The following is a 21494-nucleotide window of genomic DNA, read 5'->3' as shown; positions in this document are numbered from 1 at the left end:
TCTCTCTCTGCCTATGTCTCTGATTCGCTTTCTCTCTCTGTGTCTCTCATAAATAAATAAATAAAATCTTAAAAATAAAGAATAATAGGTCTAGACTGCTCAAAGAAGTTTGCTCATTATCACCAGAGCATCCAACCAACTGGAAGCAAATTCAAGTGCAAGTAACATTTGTAGAGTAACACAAGGTCTAGAAGGAGCTCAGCAAAGTGTGGTAAAATGATGGCAGTGATGGCTCCAGTTCTTTACATTTCCCTCTATTTCTCTCACTTTAACTCTGGACTTAGCCACATGATTTACTTTGGTCAAGTGGACAGTAGTAGCAAGCTTGAGGCAACCAAAGGCTTGCACTGAGACTTGCATCTTTTTTACTTCTTCTCTTGGACCCCTGTCACCACCACAGGAACATGCTTGAGCTAGAGGGCTAGAAGAGACACATGGAGGAGAGCTGAGCTTAGCCAAAAGCATCCTTAAAGAAGCTAGGGTCAGGCTGACCTGTGAGTTAACTGCAGAAGCATGAATAAGCCCAGCCAAAATCCGCTAAGCTTGGCTGGATCAGAACTGCCTTAGATTTGTAAGAAACAAAAAACTGTTATTGTTTCAGGTTATGAAGTTTGGGGATAGTTTGCTATACAACAGTATTGTGATAACAGATACAGAATTCAGTGCTTTCTGTACTCATTCTGAGAATGCCTAATTCGTAGACATTTACACAAAGTTTCCACATAAAACTGCTATTTACTCTGAAACAAAGAAACTTTGTATAATTCAGCTCCAGAATGGAAAACATTTCTATTAAAAAATTCTATTTATAAAAATACTAACTGTAGCACCTATTTATAGGCGACAAATTTTTGTTCATCCTTTAAGTCTTACCTGCTCTGTGAAGACTTTCCCATTACACTGGGCAGGGGTTTTTGTTTGGATTTATTTTTCCTTCAGGTTCCAATGTCTTGTATAGACTTCTAGCAATGTACTTGTCTTACTGTATTTTAATAAACTATTTGAATTTCTCTCTTCCCATAGACTAGACTATGAGCTTCTTACAGACAATGGCTAAATCCTTCCACTCCTATACCCTGAGAACAGGGTCTGACATACATTAAGTATATCAGTCGGTGTATATCAGTTCAGTGAATGTTGAGTGAAATGAATGACAGATGCAAAGACAACTGAGAGGTAGACTCTGCCCCAGGAACTCAAGAGTTTAATATTAAAATGTGACATGTAAACAAAGAGTTATACTACAAGGTAACAAATGCTATAATTAAGCATGTAAAGTGTTTAGAAGTAGCAATTTTATGTGTGTAGAGTTAAGAGGGCTGGGCAGGAGGGATGCCTGGGTGGCTCAGCGGTTGAACGTCAGGGCATGATCCTGGGATCCATAGAGTTCCGCATCAGGATCCCTGCGGGGAGCCTGCTTCTCTCTCTGCCTATGTCTCTCTGTGTCTCTCATGAATAAATAAATAAATCTTTAAAAAAAAAAGGGCTGGACTGGTGGTGCAGCGGTTTAGCGCTGCCTGCAGCCCAGGGCCTGATCCTGGAGCCTGCTTCTCCCTCTGCCTGTGTCTCTGCCTCTCTCTCTCTCTCTCTCTCTCATGAATAAATAAATAAAATCTTAAAAAAAAAAAAAAAGAGGGCTGGGCAGGAAAGGTTTCAAAGAACTATCTAAGCCAGAATTTGAGGCAAAGATTATTGCCAGTTGGACACGAGTACTGGTGTGATAGGACCAGCTTTTGCAGGGGTGGGGGTGGAGGGTAAGTCCTGATTTGTAATATTTACTGATGTTTGTGGTGAAAATACCCCCATCATTGATGTTTTTGAGTTAAAAACTGGCTGGCAAAATTCCTGAATATTTAACAAACAGTTCTCCCTCGCTAGTAGGCATTAGCTCCAGCATACCCCTGGATAGAGTACTAGGATGGATTCTGGGAGAGGGAATTCTAGTAGAACCAACAGGTTGTCCAACTACAACAAAACACATGGTCAGTCTGGGAAGTTACAAGTAGCATACTGCTGAAGTGTCAAGGAGAAGATAGTCAGTGGCTAGATGGAGAAAAGCTTCATCTACCAGGTAGAGGAACATGGACTATATGGTGCAGGTGAGCCACTGAAGAGTTTTAAGGATGGGAGTGACATGACCACACCTCGTCTCTAAAGAGATCACCCTATGAAAAGTGGAGAGAGTAAACAGAGGGAGAAATTAAATAGGAAGGCTAGTTGGGCATTACTGTAGTCCAGAAAAGTGGTATAGGGGCCTGAGGTAAGGCAGTAACCAAGGATCTGGAAAGGAGACTGACTGAAGATCAATTTTGGCGGCAAATCTTTAGGGCTTGATAGCCACTTATTTGTAGGAGGTGGTGAGAAAAAGGAAAGTGTAGACAACACCTCTTAGGCTTTTAATTTGTGTATCTGGGAGGACTGCACTAGAACAACCAAACAAGAAATGTATGAAAAATGTAAGTTTTGTGTGTGTGTGTGTTTGTTTGTGTGTGTGTCCATGTGCACACAGCAGTGAGGTAGAAGGATGGAGAAGTAGGGAAGGTAACAATCAGTCTGGCTGAATTGAAATGTTCTTTGAACATCAAAAGTACACATATCCAGTAGTGATTCAGGAACTCAGAGAAAGAAGTTAGCAAAGAGGATTCTAGAGTTCTTATTACATTGGGACAATTAAAACTACGGGAGTAGATGAGATTGTCTGGGGGGGGGAATACCTGGCCATTTAGATTAGACCAGGTCACAATCTAATCAATTAAACTTGATCCAACATCCCTTTGGGATGATCTCATTCAGATGACTCTTGAGAAGTACGGACTAGAGAGCAGACATTGGCACAAGGACATTGAATAGGAGTTATTCCCTTCTAATACAAAATATGACACAACAAAACCACATACAAATGGAATATAATCAAGGTTTTATATCTTAAGCCAGTACTGCAGGACCTAATAGGTTTCGCTCTTTTTGGAGCTCATCAGCTGCAGGTAACGGCTCATATCTACTCTGATCAGGGTCTTGGTATAGCATTTTATCATGTACAAGCCTCCCATTCACAGTCTTCTATTTACTATATTCTGCCAATTCTTGGAATTTCCTTAGCACTAACTAAAAGAAGCTTTACATTTAGGTCCTGAAAGCTTTGCTGGGGCAAAGTACCACATTGTTCTTTTTGCTAAATCTCCCAAAGCTCACTATCTACTGCCTAGATAGTCATCTGCCACACAAGATGGTTTACCCTTAGAACACTGCAAAAAAGATCCAATCACATGAGGCACTGGATGCCTCTACTTGTCCAGAGAATCCTGCTGGCCCTGACATCCCTGCCTTCTTATCTCTAAATTTTTAGGACTACTTCTTCATCCCTTTCCTTTATGCTTCTGGTAGTAAATCTAGAATCAAGGTTAATTTGAGAGAAAAAGGAAAATAAAATTAATAAAATACATAAGAAATCTTTAAAGCAGAACATTTTACTGTGACATTTCCTGAGAATACACTGTACAGCCCGTGTAGGCATACATAAATATGTACCAAACACTGGCATCCAGGGATATGACAAGGTACCATTTGTGTTATGGGGGTAGACAAGAATTAAATATATATTTACCTTTATATGCATTTATATGCATAAATGACTTTAGGAACTAGGTGGCCATAGTACAGAAGGTTGAAAAAAAGACTTTTTATTGTATATCATTTTGAATTTTGAACATTAGAATTTTCAAAAATCAAAAATTAACACATACATGAACCTTTCTCTTATGTACTGAGCTGTCTGTTGACAGGATGGTGCTGATAGAATTGAGTCTGAAACTCACAAGGCCAACTACCTTTGTTTTTGTGATTCTTAGGGCCTCTTTTTACTATCCTCAGAATCTTAATTTTATCTTAGCAATCACAGAACCAGAGCCCCAGAACAGATTTAGTTTAGTTTATCAACTGTTTAGTTTATAACTTAAATGCCTTAAGATAAAAGAGTCCTCACAAAAATACTTATTGCCTCTCCTTTATAATTTCTCAGTTTACTTAATGAGGTAAGATCAAATGACTGAAAAAAAAAAAGCCAAGAAAGAAAGAACTGAAAATCGCATTTCTAAAAAGAATAAAAGTATAGAGAAGGATCTATGAAAGAAAGAAGAAACAAATAAATGACAAATCTGTAGCACTGTATTTCAGTGGCTCATGCAGCAAATGGAAAAAGTATTTATATTTATGACCATTATAAGAATGGCAGTAAAGCCCAACATAAAGGTATGAAATAGATTTATGAACCTGAAACTAAAATCTGTGTCATCACTCTACAGCCATTAACAAGCCTCTGGAAATTTATCAGCCTCACAACATGTTAACATTCTGACATTTAAGAAAGAAACTATGAATAACAAAATTCTTTCTTTAATCACCATTTTGAGGGCTAGAAGAAAATATCTTCAGGTAACTTTCAGACAAAGGCTACACAGAAAAATAATACTAGATATCTCACAACTCACAGAAAATATGAGTTCGTTTTTACTTTGGTTCTAATGAGGCAGTGTGCACTAGGATGGCTTGCTGATGGTTTCCAGCCAGCATCTGTTCTGCTGGTGCCAAGGTCATTTCAGCTCTTAGGTATTTTGAAGATCATCCCTGGTTCTAGTATCACAAACTTATGAATCTATGTGGACTGACTGATACTTCTAGGTGGGCCAATGACCGTGCCTGTGAAAATGCATGGAGAACCTAGAACTAAGCAGGTCCATGATACCTGAACATGTCTTTGTCAGAGTTATCAAGCCACTGGTTGATACTGGTGGCTCTAATCAAAAGTGTGATTCTGGAAAAGTACTCATCAGTACTGAAGGAAGTACTCTTTCTTAGGTATGGGTTAGAAAAAGAGAACTGCAGACTTGGGAGATCATTAGCCAAATCTCTCATCTATTGCAGAAATCCCTTCCACAATACATGAATCAAGTAAACCTTTGCTTGAACATTTCCTTGATAGGGAGTTAGTTCTCTTTTTCTTGGAACATCTCATTCCAACAGTGTCATTCAACACAGGTAGGGTCCTCCTAATCCATATCTGGATCCTTGTCTTCCAGTCCTTAAAAAAGGAATTTCAAAATCCAGCTCTCCACTTGATTTTCAACACTTTCTCTTTCATCGAGTTTTCTTTGACTTCACAGGGTTACTTCACAGTTGACTTGGGCATGATCTCTCTCTTCGTTAGTCCTATATTCTGAACTACCTCTGAGATATAGGTTTTTACATTTAAAAACATCTAACACTCAGTATCCCTTAATTTCTTTAAACTTCCTTCTCAACATATATGCTATTGTTGCTGTGTATTTTCTCTGGCTTAAAAACTGAATATTGTTATTGTTTTCTATAATTTGTGTGTTTTAACTTAGTCACTTTGTATTTTCATCATTCTCATTCTCTTTTGCTTCTAGACTTCTATAAAAGGTCCATTAATCGCAATTCTTCATTTTTGCTTTTTGAAAATACCTTAATTTTGCCCTTTCTTGAAAAATATTTTTACTGGATATGGATTCTAGGTTGATAATTATTTTCTTTCAGAGCAGTTTAGGTATCATTCCACTGTGCCTGGCTTCCTCTATTGCTATTGAGAAATCAGCGGTTAGTCTTCTTGGAAGGCAATGTTTTTTTTTTTTTTTTTTTTTCTGACTCCTATGAGATGTGTCTGTAATGTATGGATTTTTTTTTCATCCTGCTGGAGATTTGTTGGGCTTCATCAAATATTGCCTCTGTCCCATATTCTCTTTTCTTCTTCTAATATTCCAATCAGAACACTTTATCTCCCATGTTCCTTAAGCTCTCTTTCAATCTGCCTTCTGTGCTGCTTGTCCATACAATTTCTTTAGTTCTACCTCCCAATTCACTAATAACTGTTTTTGTATATTTTCCTGAACAGTATCTCCTATATTCAATCCACTATAACAAATCCTGTTGATGGATTCTGCCTTTAAATCTCTGATTTATTCCTGAATACTTGGTTCTATTGTTATCATCCTAGTTTGGGTCCTTACCTGCTTTTAGCTAAGTTAAGAGGGGTCTGTGGGATCTAAAATTTAGCATGAAAAAAACCAAAAAAACAAAAAAACCCAAAACTTAGCATGTACACAATTAAGGCTCTTAGCTTTCTAAAATACGGAGTTTGTTATGTTGGTCTCCTATTAGAGTCTTCATCACCTCCTTCTACTTAATGATGGGCTAAGTCCTCAAATATCATCTTTCCAGGATCTGGTCCTATGTTGCCTATCCAACTAATAAGCACAGATTCTCAGCCCAAACAGGCCTATTTTCTTTCTATCCCCTGCATAAGCCATGTGTGATTTTGCTAACATGCTTTTAGTCCACAGTCTTTTTACCAAAGTATGCCAATCCTTTCAGGCCTTTCTCCTTTGCAAAGTTTCCCCTGATAAATCCCAAATGTGCTCACTCTGCTTTTTGGTTTCCCTGAGCCCTCTTGTGTGCAGTATATATTTTAATTCTTCACTCAGATACAATTCTTTAGTATTTCAGTTTAAGTTATAAGTAGAATTCTAAGTGAGTATATACTGGAATTCTAAGTGAGGTATAACTCCAAAGTTTATGCTTTCTATTATATGAAACTGTCTCTCATATTCAATGAGTAATTGTTGATTTGCATAAGAAAAGGAACCAGATGCTTTAAAATCAGACATAACATTTAACTGTTTTAGCTTAGCTTGGCTGGAACAAAACAGAATTTTAAATGGCATTAACAATTTTAAACTTTATTCATAGAAGCAAATTTCTCAGGAAATCTCAGGGGATACTGCAGCAGCTTACCAGTAAAGACTAACATTAGCTCCTCCAAATAAAATTACTCACTCTTTGACTACCTAATCAAGCCACATAAAACCATCCTTCAGGGTAAATGTTAACCCATATAATTGTAAACCTAAAGTAACAGCTTACACATCTGGAAGTTCACTCCAGGGACCACCCCAATGTTAAGGAAAAGATACCAAGAGTCTAGTTTTAGAAATTACTCTTATATTGATAAACAGCCAATCCAGTTAAAATAGGTTGCACTACACCAAATTTACCCCATTCACTTACAAAATAGTCATCCTTGAACTAGACTTCAACAATTATGAGTGTCACTGTTATTTGAGGTTTATAATGCAGAATCCTCCTTCTGCATTGAAGTACTTTTGTCCTTTTTATTTCTAACACATAAGAAATCAAATTGAGGGGTGCCTGGGTGGCACAGTCAGTTGAGCATCTGCCTTTGACTCGGATCATGATCCTAGGGTCCCCGGGTCTAGCCCCCCAGCTCCCCACACAGTGGGGAGTCTGCTTCTCTCTCTGCTTCTGCCCCTCCTCTGCTCATATTGTCTTTCTCTCACAAATATATAAATAAAATCTTTAAAAAAAAAAGGAATCAAATGGAGTCTTGAGTTATCTTGAATAACTTCTAGTCACTTTTTAACAGATTTATATTACATATGTATATTTTTCATATATATTATACTACATATATGTATTTTACATATTTATTTTTACACACATATATTTTATATATATGTAAAAGAACCTTCTTTGCATGTAGATTTTTGGAAAACAGTTGCTTAATTGTAGGCCAATAAGGGAGGACAGACTGGGAAAAGTAAACTATCCTTAGTATTTCTCTCATTGGACAGTGTTTATCTCTCTTACCTTTCCTGTCCCGTCCTTCATCAACACATACTGGCAGACTTCCTAGGGCAATGCAGAAATCCAGACAAGAGAAGGAAGCACACTAAAATAATGGAGGACAGGCTACAGGAGATGGACAGTGTCAGACATCATGTGGGAGAGAAGAAGGAATTATCACAGTTAGCCACTTTGTTCAGGAGAAACTAAAACTAGTTATTTCAAAGGTAGAGAGATAAGGAAAAAAAAGAAAGATCTTTTATTTCTTTGCAGCAAGGCTCCTTTTAATAAGAACAGAGAGTTGCAGTTAATTTGGAAATGTGTCTTCAGAGAAACAGAAATAACTTAGCAAAGGGACAAAAGATAAATAAGATTTTCCCAATTTAAAAATATTAATCAAGAGATATAATTATAGGCACTGAGAAAAGAAAAAAAAAAGGCAGAACTATAACTTAGAAGCTGCTAAGAGAACTATTCTTTCTTCTCCAAGAGAACACAGACTATTAAAGGCAAAGGAATTCCAATGTGTATAGATAAAAATGATGAATGAAGCATATGGACGTAACTATCCTTAGCTGCATGGTCTTCCACTTTGAAGGACAATAATGTCACATTTAACAATGGAGTTCTAGAAACTAGAGAAAGTAGTCTAATGAGGAGCTTTTTCACATCAGGGACAATCTTCTGAACATACTTGCATGACATGAAATATCTCCTCTATCCTTGCCCTTGGAACTATCCCATCTAGTACACAGTGTTTGAAATACTACTATTGGGAGACAAGAGTCCTTTAGATTAATTATATAGCCTGTGTAATTTAGTACTTTTTCCACCAAATGTGAGAGCTAGGAAAGTTTGAAGCTACTCGCACTGGCAGTGTGATTGTTTCTTTCAATTCCAGAGAGTTTGTAAAGATGGATACCTGAATAGGTCAAGGTATAGGAAAAGGAGCAAAAAGGATATGGAACCTAAGAAAAACTATTTTACAATCTTGGGTATAACCAGTTGCTATTATGAATACACTACAGGTTAAAGTCTCTGTATATGTGATTTAGGCATTACTTAAAAAAATTTTTTTTTAAGATTTGATTTTCTTAATTCATGTATAGCTAACAGGGCATTTCTTTAAAATTAATGCTCAATTTCAACAAGTTGAAGTTGTCACATTTCTAAACAAGTTAAATGACAAGCTACATCTTGTTGGGGTTGTATTTTCCATAAAGTAAAGGGCAACTTATGTAAGAATGAGTTCATTTTTAAAACTTAAGTGGTTTTATCAATTCTGATAATATCTGAATAGTCTATGCAAATCTGTTAAATGCATACCTCATATTCTTTTCTGCAGGCTTTGGAAATATCGTTTTTTGATGATGCCTAAAAGATAACAAATTTCTCCATTAATTTATTACACATGCTATTCAACATAGGACAAAAAGAATACAAATTAATATACATTACTTGCTAGTATGGTATTCTTTATTTCATCAAAGAAAACCTTATGCTCCAATATTTAAAAGTTCCTCTAAAATACAACAAACAAATTTCATACAAGTTCTTTAAAACAAACATCAGCCCCAGAACCTACATGATATGCTAAAATTTCACTATTTTATGGCTTTAATCTCACATAATAACAGGGTCCTTTTGTTATTTCAGAAACTAGATGACTTTGAAGAAAATGTAAATCAGAGAACTTTTTCTTAGTTGATTTCCACTCTGTAGCCAATTTTCTTATGAAGCTTTGCCAGAGCTTTTATATTTTCCTTTTTCTTTAACCCTTTATATTCGAAATTCTCATACTGACTTATGTCAGTATCTTTTCCTCGGAAAAGATCCATATGAAACGAAGGGGGCAACTAAAGAGGGAAAGGCCATGCCAGGCAATTAACAAAAGTTATTTTTGGGGATACCTGGGTGGCTGAGCAGTTGAGTGCTTTCAGCTCAGGACGTGATCCCTAGGGTCCAAGGATCACATTCTGCATCAGGCTCCCTGCAAGGAGCCTGCTTCTCCCTCTGCCTATGTCTCTGCTTCTCTGTGTGCCTCTCATGAATAAATAAATAAAATCTTTTAAAAAAAGAGTTATTTTTATATAATTTTCTTTATGTCCCCATAGACCCATCATTACAGTTCAAATCCTCTGCAACTCAGATTCATCTCAATGGCTGGAGGAGAGTGGCAGAGATGGTTAGGCTGTGTGCTGCTCTGTTGCTCAGGCTAAATAGTACAGTGGTCTGTATGAAAGTAAAGGTGACAACATGTCTCATGTACTCTGATCCAGAGATCAGTCACTAAAAGAAAAAAATAAGAGAATGCTTTCCAGCTGTGGTTTCCAGTCCATCTAAATTTTCCAGTTAAGTCTACTCTTACCAGTTGTGAGTATGAGCAGCTAACAGACCAGTTTTCCCATAGTACTCTGAGGAACCACTATGAAAATACACACAGAGAGGAAGAACAGAGGGACCTAACTTGAATTGGACCAGAGATCTATCAAATCAAAGAGAAGTCACAGTTCACTGTCGGAGTCATGCTCACCTTTGGAGCAGAGAAGCAATATAAGAACATGCTCAGGGTAAAACCATGATGAAAGAGTGAAGGAAAGATGAAAGCTAAATAAGTCAGCAGTGTCATCTGCTTCCCATCCAAGCATACTCTAAATTTACACAATCATTTGAAGTCACTCGGCATTGACTAAGTATGACCACAGAGTACAAAAGGCCTCAGTTCCAATAATATTCTTTCTTCTCTCCTGCATGGCAGAGAGAAGAAAGAATAAGAAAAGACTGAGAGAATAAGAAAAGGTTGAGGGTCTCAACTGTAACTGAGAAAACAGCAAGTTTTAAAGGAAGTGGTCTATGCAAGAGATGGTAAATTTGTAGATTTTATGGGTCACCTCTCCAAAGGTATGAGGTAGGCAAAGTCCAAAACATACACACAGCTAATACTCAAACTGTACTCCATGCTGCTTATGAGCCTGATTGCTCAGTATTACCTGCTTGCATGCCTGTCGACACTCCAAGGTAATAGCCAGTTCACAGCAGCCTAAGCCAACCCAGCCATCAGACTTCTTAAACACACCTTAAAAAACAAAATGTTCAAATTTTTTGGTCATAAGCAGTAACAAACACAGATGGTATGCCAAAAAAAGTTAAAGCAGGTGTCCATAGGAAAATTAGCTCAGATAGCAGGGCCTCAAAATTATTAAGGCCCTCCTCCCACCCTTACCCCCAATGCTGTCACTCTTTCAGAACCCCCACAACATAATATCAGGTGCTTTGTTTTTTCTCTCTTCTCGCTGCCACCCTAATCTCTCTTCTGATCATTCTCACTCTTGGGTAGACAGCATCTCTAGAGGATACACAAGTTAAGAAAAGCAAGGAGAGCCCTTCCTCCCTTTAGACTGTGAAGCAGAGGCAAAGATTTTAAATTAACATGCAAATGAAAAATGGCATAAAGATTATTATATTCAAAATATTAAATTTGAATACCTAGAATAGTATAAAACCCATGATGTAGTTTAGAAACTGATACTTAGTGAACAGACAGGAACATTTCCTGTGGGCAAGAACTGACTTTGATGAATACACTTAATTATGGGGCAAAATGACTATTCTGTTTCAATTTATACACAGCAGCTATTTCTCCAGCCAAATTACTGTGATATCAAAAGGTGATATAATTATAAAAGTATCCTAATGCCATTTCTTACATCCATTTTTGCAAGTATAAATGTCAATGAATGACTCCTAGGATAAAGTTAAGAGACACAGTAATGATTATCTAAAGAGGAAAAACAGGGGATCCCTGGGTGGCTCAGTGGTTTAGCATCTGCCTTTGGCCCAGGGCGTGATCCTGGAGTCCCGGGATCGAGTCCTGCATCGGGCTCCCTGCATGGAGCCTGCTTCTCCCTCTGCCTGTGTCTCTGCCTCTCTCTCTCTCTCTCTATCATGAATAAATAAAATCTTTTTTAAAAATAAATAAATAAATAAAGAGGAAAGACATATGCTTATAGGCATATGGTCCATTCCTCTTTATCTCTTTTCAGAAATGCCCCTTTGCCTAGTATAGCTTCCTCTAAATCTTTGCTGTTTACTATTTAGAATCACTCACATTTTAAAAATTGTTTTGAGTGGAATCAGTATACGTCATAAATTCTGTGAACTTTTATACCATAATACAGTATATTGCTGTTTCCATACCCCTAGTGACCTCCTAGAAACTATTAAACTGTCCAACAAGGGTTTACAATATTATGTGCAAAGCACTCCATTAGGTATTATGTGGCTATTAAATAGAGAAAATATATGCTTTATCCCATTATGTAGATTATATATATATAATATATATGCAATATATATATATGTATATGTATATGTATCAGAGATATAAATTATATATAAATAATTCCAGGACATTAGGTAGAGGGATAATTGGGAGAACAAGCATGGATATGGGCAATTCCAAGAAGGCAAATAGTACGATTTGTTTGAAATACAAACTTCAAACAGTGTGAAAGCCTTTGGAGTTCAGAGATATATAAAATACACTTCCTTTTTTTCAAGGCACTGGCTTTAATCAGGACTGGAAGCTTTAATCCTGGAAGACTGTGAATGCCAGGCTAGAGAGTTTGGGCTTTATTCTGATAGAAGTGGCTATCCACTGGAGGGCTCTTTTTTTTTTTTTTTTTTTTTTTTTGAAGGAGCTAGGGAGGACAATTATGAGATGTTGAAATACCAGATACAAGGTTGTTACAATATTCCAGCCCCAGAACATAATAACAATGGCTTGAACTAGGAGTAGAGAGGACAGATGCAAGATTTTACAAGAAGAGTCAATGGAGCTAAAAAGAAAAAGCCAGCAAAGATAACTTGAGGGATTCCAGTCTAGTGTCATTCACAAGATAGGTAGTTATGAGTTTGGTTTTTGATTTGTACTTCAGTCTTCACCAGGATGCAGAAATCCAGGTAGACATGTCTAGAAGTCATGAGTAACAACGGATTTGAAGGTTATCTTTCCAGGGCTGATTAGTTAACAGTTCTGGGAAGGAAAGCAATTACCAGGGTAAGTGTGTAAAGAGAAGGAAAGAGGAGGTAAGAGAGGATAAGGTCATGAAGCTAAGGTGAAGTCATAAGGAGCTAATAGTCACAATACCAGGTGCTGCAGGGCAGTCAAAAGTAGTAAGTACTGAAAAATGACCATAAGATTTAGGTACCATGAGATCCTAGCACTCTTTCAAAGACCAGTTTCACTGAATGGTAGAAGTAGAGACAAGAGTATAGTTAATGATTGAGAGAATGAGAATAAATTATACATTTGAAAATTTGGGTGCCTACAAGAAGAAGTTAGGAACTCAAGAGGGATATATCAGGTTATAGGACAAAATAAGGTTTTAAAGATTAAGTGCCAAATGTTATAATTCTTTTGCTTACCTGGCAAAGATGAATTCATACAACTCCAAATTTCAACCTAAAATTGTAATCACCAAAAGGCTTTTATATAACCAGTTCTTAAATATGACAATATCAGAAATTATGTATAGCTAATTTGATTATGTTTAGCTCTGTATAGTAAATGTTCTCAGACTACATGAGTATCAAACAGCTATTCAGGGAAGAAAAAAATAAAACTGAGATGTAAAAATATTGCTTGCTCTTTTCCCATTTTCCCATCTAAGAGCACTAATAATGAGTCTGGATACTCAGGATGCTTATTGGAATCACTGCTTCTAAGTACAAAACCAAAAATGTCTAGAGAGCAAGTAAAGGCAAATGTGTCTGTCAGAATTGTTTGATCAACTTTCCCCCCTCATGGGACACCTGGCTGGCTCAGTGGTTGAGCATCTGCCTTCGGCTCAGGGCATGATCCTGGAGTTCTGGGATCGAGTCCCACGTCGGGTTCCCCACAGGGAGTCTGCTTCTCCCTCCACCTGTGTCTCTGCCTCTCTCATGAATAAATAAAATCTTTAAAAAAAATACCCCAAACCCACAACTTTTCCCCTCTCGCATAATGCAAGCCAACACATCTAAAAAAGTCTGTCTCAGGGGATCCCTGGGTGGCTCAGCGGTTTGGTGCCTGCCTTTGGCCCAGGGCGTGATCCTGGAGTCCCGGGATCGAGTCCCATGTCAGGCTCCTTGCGTGGAGGCTGCCTCTCCCTCTGCCTGTGTCTCTGCCTTTCTTTCTCTCTCTGTGTGTGTCTCTCATGAGTAGATGAATAAAATCTTTAAAAATAAGTAAGTAAGTAAGTAAGTAAGCAAGCCTGTCTCATGTCAGCTCAGAATTCCTTGGCCTGGCCCACCAGTATCCCAAACTCTGAGGATGGCCCAAGCACTGAAGCATTTTAAGTTACATGACTGAAACAGGCAAGCAATATCTACAATACACAAAAAAATGGGAAGACAGGAATAATGAGAAGTCACACATTTCCCCTTATCCGAAGTTTAACTTTTCAAATTCAAAATAAACAGAAGACTTAGTTATTATGGTTTTCATAAAATTATCAAAATAATAAGCAAAATTCCAAATTCCAGAAAAACTATTATAATGAAATCTAAAGACTGTAATACATTTATATTTACTTTTATACATTATAGGATAAACAATAAAAGATGAAAGATGACATTCTACCTAGGAATTTGTATGATGATCTTTTTAAAGTACTCAGTTAAATCTGACATTTTAATTTGGTCATAAACCCAAATCACTTTGAAAATTTTCTTGAATCGAAAAGTTAACTTATTAAATGGCTTCATTTAGACAAAAGCTTCCATAGTTAAGTTAAATATGACCTACCATTGTTTCGGGGCAATAATCTGGGGCTCTCTGTAACAGATGCTTTAGTCGGGATTCACTTTTTGAGGAGAATATCTATTTGACAAAAAAAAAAGAAAAGAAAAAGAAAAAGTTTTGTGGCATTTTTTCGTAAGACATAAGAGGTAAAATTTATTGTCCTCTATGTTTATCAGTTGTCTAGAATATTTTCCAACTTATTTTTATATACTAAAAACCTTTGGAAAGATCTAAATTAAGCTGGTAACATCTCTTAAAAGGTTGGTTAGTCTGGCAAATAATCAAGAAGGTCCATAGCAAGTCTAGACCCTTTTCTAATGACCAAAAATGGAGAAAACCAGGCTACCAAATCTGTTAAAGGACAAAGGAGAAAAAGAAAGAAAACAGAAAAGAAAAAAAGAAAAGTTTATTGTAAACTGTTCTACAAACTGCTTTTAGTCAACCAACGACAATGTAAAACAGACTGTCATACCCTTGATATAACAAATCCGTGAATAGCATTATGGTATAAACTTCCATAAAATACCACTAAATGGAGACAAAGCCATTTTTAATAAAAATGCTAAGGAGTTGACAAGTTCACTCACCAGGCTAACTGGCTCTCTTCCAAATAGAATTTTAATTAATGCAATTATAATTTGATGTCTCAGTAAATTATAAACCATTATCTATCAGATAGAACTTCACGGTTACCTGCAAATAGTCAAGACTGTGAAATCCATGAATGCTAAGGACAACGAAAAAGGATTTATCTCTAGTTAGTTTTAGTAGCCATTTTTCTCCCAAACTATCAACTATAATAAGTGACGAGAGCTAGAACATCACCATTTTGTAACCACTAGTGAATTAATGCACTTAGGCAATTATCAATAATTACTGTAATGTTAATTACAAAAAGAGACAACCAGACACAATAAAGTTATGAGTAAGACCTGCTGAACAAAAAAACAAAACCAAAACAATACAAAATCTAACCTGAATCTCAAGCCTCTGGACCTATCTCATTAGGTTACTGTTAGCCATGTGTGGTTACCTAAATTTAAACTTAGATCAATTAAAATTAAATAAAATTTAAAATTCGGTTCCTCAAAATCTTTTTCCTCAACCTCTTTAAACTCATTTCAAATGTTCACTTGACACATGTAGCTAGCGGTTACCATACTGGATCACACAGATATAGAGTATTTTCATCACTGCAGAAAGCTCTTTAAGATAACTCTGCTCCAAATCTACCTACTAATTACTAAGAAAAAGAGAGGAAAGAGTAACACATTAAGTAATACCATGAGGTTGCAAATAGCGTAATTCAGATTGTAAGAAACTCTACAGGATAAATGAATGACCAGATTTATTCAATAAATAAGAAAAGTCAGGAGAGCAGTGCTTCAGCATCCTTATGGTCACACCATCTAGGGGCCATTTTTGCTTTTAAAAGCTGTTGTTCTGACAGTAAATTTGCAGAAAACTTAATTTGCCATAGTGGGTTTCTTTTTTCTTTTTTTTTAAAGATATGTATTTATTTGAGAGAGTGAGAGCAAGAAAGAGTCTGTGCACGAGGTGGGGAAGGGTAGAAGGAAAGGGAGAAGCAGACTCTCCACTGAGCAGAGAGCCCAATGTAGGATTCAATCCCAGGACCCTGGGATCACGACCTGAGCTGGAGGCAAATGCTTAACTGACTCAGCCATCCAGGTGTCCTGCTATAGTGTTTGACATGAACTCTATCTATAGCAGCTACTTAGATAAGTTGAGTCACTGTCTTGTTTTATAATTAAAGAGTATCTTGAAAAATCTTTCTAAATTCACAATATTATTTGAAGGGTAGCTGGCTGGTTCAGTTGGCTGCTAACTCTTGGTTTCGGCTCGGGGTGTGATCTCAGGGTTGTGGGATCCAACCCCTAACCCCACACTACACTCCACACTCAGCAAGGAGTCTGGCTTCTCCCATTCCCTCTCCTTTTGCCCCTCCTGTGCTTGTGCATGCATGGGCTCTCTCTCTCTCAAATAAATAAATAAAATCTTTAAAAATATGTAAGTAATTAAATTCATAATATTATTTGAGAGAAGTTTTAATTCCAGTTATGTAGCTCTATATATTTTAGGAAGTGACAAAATCTACATTATGGAAAACTCTTCAAAAGATAACTGAGGCCATTCGTTCTCAAGTGCCAAGGCCAAAGCTGCACGACCAAGGTGATGAAAGAAAGTCGAAACTTTATGAACAGGTATATTGACAGTATTTTGGTATTTCGCAGTTCTTTTTCGCAGTTGCAGTTTCACAGTGCAACTTGACTTCAAAGACTCAATCAGAAAAATTCAAACCTATACAAAAGTTTTAAGAGTAGTACAACACTCAGATAGTCTTCATCTAGATTACTCAATATTAACATTTTGCAACATTTGCTTTAACTCTTTCTACATATACAGATATTGTTATTTTGATGAAATATTTTGGAATTCATTATAGACATGATCATTTACTCCTAAATCCCAGCATGTTATCTCCCAAGAACAAGGACATTGTCCTATGTCACTGCAACACAATCACCATAAAATTTAGGAGCATAGCACTGATTCATTATTATTAAAGTTCATATTCTAATTTCACCAATTTATCCGAATAATTTCCTTTATAGTAATCTTTTTTTTTTAATTCCAGGATCCAATCCAGGATCATGTATTGCATTTAATTGTCATATCTCTGTAGTTCCCTTTAATCTGCAGTTTTCTTAAAACTGACAACTAAGAAGGGTACAAACTGTTGTTTTGAGGAATATCCCTCAATCTGGGTTTGCCCTATTGTTTCCTCATGACTCAGGTTATGCATTTTTGATAGGAACGCTCCTTAAGATGCTGGCTTCTTTTCAGTGCATTGTGTCAGCAGACCTATATGGATTTGTTTCATTATTGGTGATGTTAACTGTGATAACTTGGTTAAGGTGCTATCCAGCAGATTTCTCCAAAACAATTATACTTAATAAACAGTTACATACCCAATAGCCTCAACAATGATCATGTAAGCTTACCTGTTCACATACATCATGGCACATTTGATTATCCTTTGAATGATTACAACACAGTGCACCTAAGAGAAAAAATAAACACCAGATGTTGCCCACTATTAAATAAACAAGATAATTAAACTAAATCAGATGGCTACACAAAACATTTATTCAACAGATTACTATTATTCATTTTTAACTCAACAAACTTTTACTGCATAACTATTACAAGCCAAGGACAGTGTCAACTTTGAGCACATGGTCCTCAAGAAACTTGTAGGCTAACAGTGGAGACTGTCACGTGTACTTTCTATGTGCCAGAATTTTACTAAGCTTGCTTTAAGCATCATCTCATTCAATTCTTAAAATTGCCCTATAGGCTATGTTCTATTATTATACCTAAAATGTATGACTAAGTGATAAAAAGGTAGTGAATTTTGTTTGGGACAAGTTATATTTAAGGTTCCTATAGGAAATCCAGATGGAATGGAAGTAAAGTCAGAAACCAAAGCCTGGATTGCAGGTAGAACCATAATGAAAGATCCAAGTTGAGTCACCTGCATAAAGGAGGTATAGGGAAATGAATGACATTGCCTAGGTAGAGTTTCTAGGGAGAAGTCATCACAGAACCAAAGTTTAACAAGAAAAGACACTGAGATGGAACAGTCAGACAGCTAGGTCAGCCTTGGGCATTAGAGAAGAGGGAGTAGTTAATGTCATGTACCAAACCATCTGGATTACATTGAAGATGAAAAAAAAGGAAATGAATTTACTAATTAGGAGACCACTTAGTAACCTTCACAAGGTACTTTCTATGGAGCTAGTAGAAATGGATGATATTAAGGAGTAAACAGGAGGAACTGAGGAAGTATAGACAACAAACATTGGCTCTCAGTAAGTCTGGCAGAAATGGCAGGGAAAGGGCACCTGGATGATGCAGTTAAGCATCTGACTCTTGGTTTCTGCTCAGGTCATGAGCTCAGGGATTGAGCCGGGGAGTAGGCCTCTGTGCTCAGAAGGTAGTCTGCTTGGGATTCTCTCATTCTCTCCCTCTCCCTCTGCCCCTCCTCTGTTGTCTCTCTTTTCTTTCTCTCTCAAATAAATACATAAATCTTTTTTTTTTTTTTTTTTTTAAAGGAGGGAAAAAGAGAGTAGCAGTTACAGGAAGATGCAGGATCAGGGAAGGAAAAACCCTCCCTTCCCTTTTTTAGTTGGCCTTAGTCCCTGATTCCTGGGAGAAGACTCTAATCCTTGGAATTTCTAGAGTAACAGAGTGCATCTTTGTTATGCTAATGAGCCCCCTTGCTGCCAAATAGTCTGGATGGAGACTGGCCAGAAAGATCAGCCATTTGATTCGAAGGTTGAGGCCTTGAGCCATGTGATAGCAGCCCAATCTCTAGCAAGACTGGGGAATGGAGATCGAGTTCAACCATATGGCCAATAATCTAATCAATCATTTCTATGTGATGAAATCTCAATGAACACTAGATACCAAAGCTCAGCGGTATCTAGTTGATGAAGACACTGATGTGCCAGGGGGTGATGCACACTGATTCCATGAGGGGAAGGCACAGAAGCTCTGCATCTCCTCCCAGACCTCACCCTATATGTCTCTTCATTTGGCCGGTCTTCCTGATTCGTATCCCTCATGTAAAACTGTAATCATAACTATAGAGCTTCCCTGAGCTCTAAGCATCGTTCTGGTGAATTACTGATTTTGAGGTGGTTGTGGGAAACCTGGGTTTACAGCCAGTTGTTCAGAAGTGTGGGTGGCCCGGGTACCACCTAAGCTGGTATCCGGGCTAAATACTGTCTTGTTGGGGACCACGCCCTTTAACTCATGAAGTCTGTTCTAACTCTGGGTGATTAGTGCCAGAATTGAGATTCCATACATACAGTTGTGACTGAAACAGAATATTGGAGAAATGAGGTGACTGCTGGAAGGGATATGGTTTTAAGAAAAGGCACTGAGTTTGGGGCTAGGGATGCAACAGTGAATAAATGTTACGTTCTCTGACTTTATCCAGGTTACAGCCTGATGGTAAAACAAAGTCTAGACAAGAGGAACGGATATAAGGATACTAATAAATTAAGAGGGAAGCTGACATCCTTCATTTTCTCAATGAAACAGATTAGGTCTGAAAACAAAAAGGATTGAGGGTTTGAGGTCAAACTGTAGAGGTGTGGAGCAGTCACTTTGGAGAACACAGAAAGGAGACAACTATAAATGCCTTTCTCAAACTTGTATTCTACTCATGAGTTGTTAATATTTATCCCTCAGGAGAAAATGTTTCATGTTCAAACAAACTGGGAAATGAAGGATTAAAAAAGTTAAAGAGAATTCCTTACTGCAGCACTTCACAAAGCCTTTAATATGTTTATACATTACTAATCTTCCAAAAAGGGATCTAAGTAGACAGATTTCTCAGAACACAGAACACTTTTTTCATTCCACTTACTAACATTTCAGAATGCCAGTTTGAGAAACATCAAATTAGAGAAAAGGAAAAACGCTGCCAAGCAGCATTACAGACCAAGAAATGCATAGATGGGCTATAGAGATAAACGGCAGGGACATGTTATTATTCTAGAGTGTACCTGATGGAAAAAAAGATACAGCTGGATTGATTAGGGGCTGTCAAAAGAGCAGAGATGAAAATATTACGTTTCAGGCAGCTGGATCTGATACAGTGGTTTAAAATATAAATTTGCAACATAATCTCTTCAAATGCAATCTATACAATTTCAGTACATAAATTAGATGAAAGCAATTTTTTTGATTGAAGGTAGGGTTTGTATTGGGAGAAAATGAGTGAATAGATGAATAAACAAAGAGCTCTTTAGATTTTACCAACAAGCTTCTTGTTCAAAACTGGAAATTGTTTTCCACAAAACAGTGACAGGGTATATGATATTATTGGCATATTCCTATATTTGGTTTCATAAAAGACTATTGCGGCTGGCTTTTCAATATTATTTCTATTATTTAAAAAAAGGTGGCTTCAGTTCTAACACTTGACTTAAAGATTCTGAAGAATATAAAAATTCCACTAAGTTTCAGAAGAAAAAAAGTCCCTTGCTTGTAAGGTTAGAGTTGCTTTCTCAGAAACTCTAATTCAAGGGGAGAGAGGGCAATAAGTCATGAGGCTTTCTCCAAACACCCCTTCTCCCCTACCAGGCCACACCATGCTCTCCCCATCTTCTAAGATTCTGTTATGTCCTCAGTCTCTTACTCATTAAAATGGGGAGGGCAGATAGGAAAAAGAAAAAACAAAACAAAAAAAGACTCTCTTGTGTGATAATCAAGTGTTCTTTTGAAGTGCTGTAGAAGTTGCCACTTTTTACTATTTTCTAACACAAAGGTCATTTGAGGGCAAAAAATCCAGCTGATCATGAGCAAAGATAACTCAGGATAACATATGGTCCCAATAAGCACAAGCTTAGCAAAAAGTAAACACTCAGGCAGACAAGAGTCTGATTTGGGCCTAGGGATCTTTGAAAAACAGTTTCTTGGAGCAAAGGTCTATTTAGAACAGAAACAAAATGTGTTATAATGAAAGTCCAGTAACAATGGAAAGTTTTATTAAAAATATCATTATAAAGGCCTATTTTTTTCTGTTTAATAGTTAAGGTCAATTTTATAGTTACCCTCAAAGTTAAATTTTTTAAAAAATTCTTTTTTTCATTAAGAAACCTCAAACTTTGGAAAATAAGAAAAATGATCTATACTCCCACTGTCTTGCCAGAATCTATGTTGACATTTTGACATATTTCTTTCTAGTCTTTCCAAAAGCTTTCTGATCATTCTGACAATACGGATTACAGAGGACAGCCCAAAGTCTTCTGGTAGTAACTCCTTCCCCCTCCCAATGGAGCATTCCTCTGTAATAGTACATTTCCTCCCTCAAGAGGGTTGCCACACTCCATGAACAGGCTAGGGGACCTATGCTCCATCACACTTTCCATACCCTGTTCTTAACGTTAGCCATTATTATATTGGTGCTCATTTTCCTTCCTTTGAAAGAACAAAACTTTAAAAAATCTTTAACACTACA

General features: G+C 37.0%; 1 protein-coding gene across 4 annotated transcripts in view; it reads right to left on the bottom strand.

The window, feature by feature from the left end:
* RECK (reversion inducing cysteine rich protein with kazal motifs) overlaps nucleotides 1–21494 on the bottom strand; it is an 88419-nt gene that overhangs the window by 59243 nt on the left and 7682 nt on the right. For 3 of the 4 annotated variants that reach the window (XM_072841927.1, XM_072841925.1, XM_072841926.1), the window contains exons 2-6: nucleotides 17464–17522; nucleotides 14444–14518; nucleotides 13084–13120; nucleotides 10647–10732; nucleotides 8983–9030 (exon numbers count right to left, since the gene is read on the bottom strand). In XM_072841927.1, the coding sequence (XP_072698028.1) occupies nucleotides 8983–9030; nucleotides 10647–10732; nucleotides 13084–13120; nucleotides 14444–14518; nucleotides 17464–17522 (305 nt within the window). Of the gene's footprint in view, nucleotides 1–7680; nucleotides 7783–8982; nucleotides 9031–10646; nucleotides 10733–13083; nucleotides 13121–14443; nucleotides 14519–17463; nucleotides 17523–21494 lie in introns of those variants that run through there. The other variant, XM_072841928.1, reaches the window with a different exon arrangement.

Source organism: Canis lupus, chromosome 10, assembly GCF_048164855.1.
Source record: "Canis lupus baileyi chromosome 10, mCanLup2.hap1, whole genome shotgun sequence".
In the NCBI taxonomy this organism is placed as follows: Eukaryota; Metazoa; Chordata; class Mammalia; order Carnivora; family Canidae; genus Canis; species Canis lupus.
This window is presented reverse-complemented; position numbering and strand designations above follow the sequence as displayed.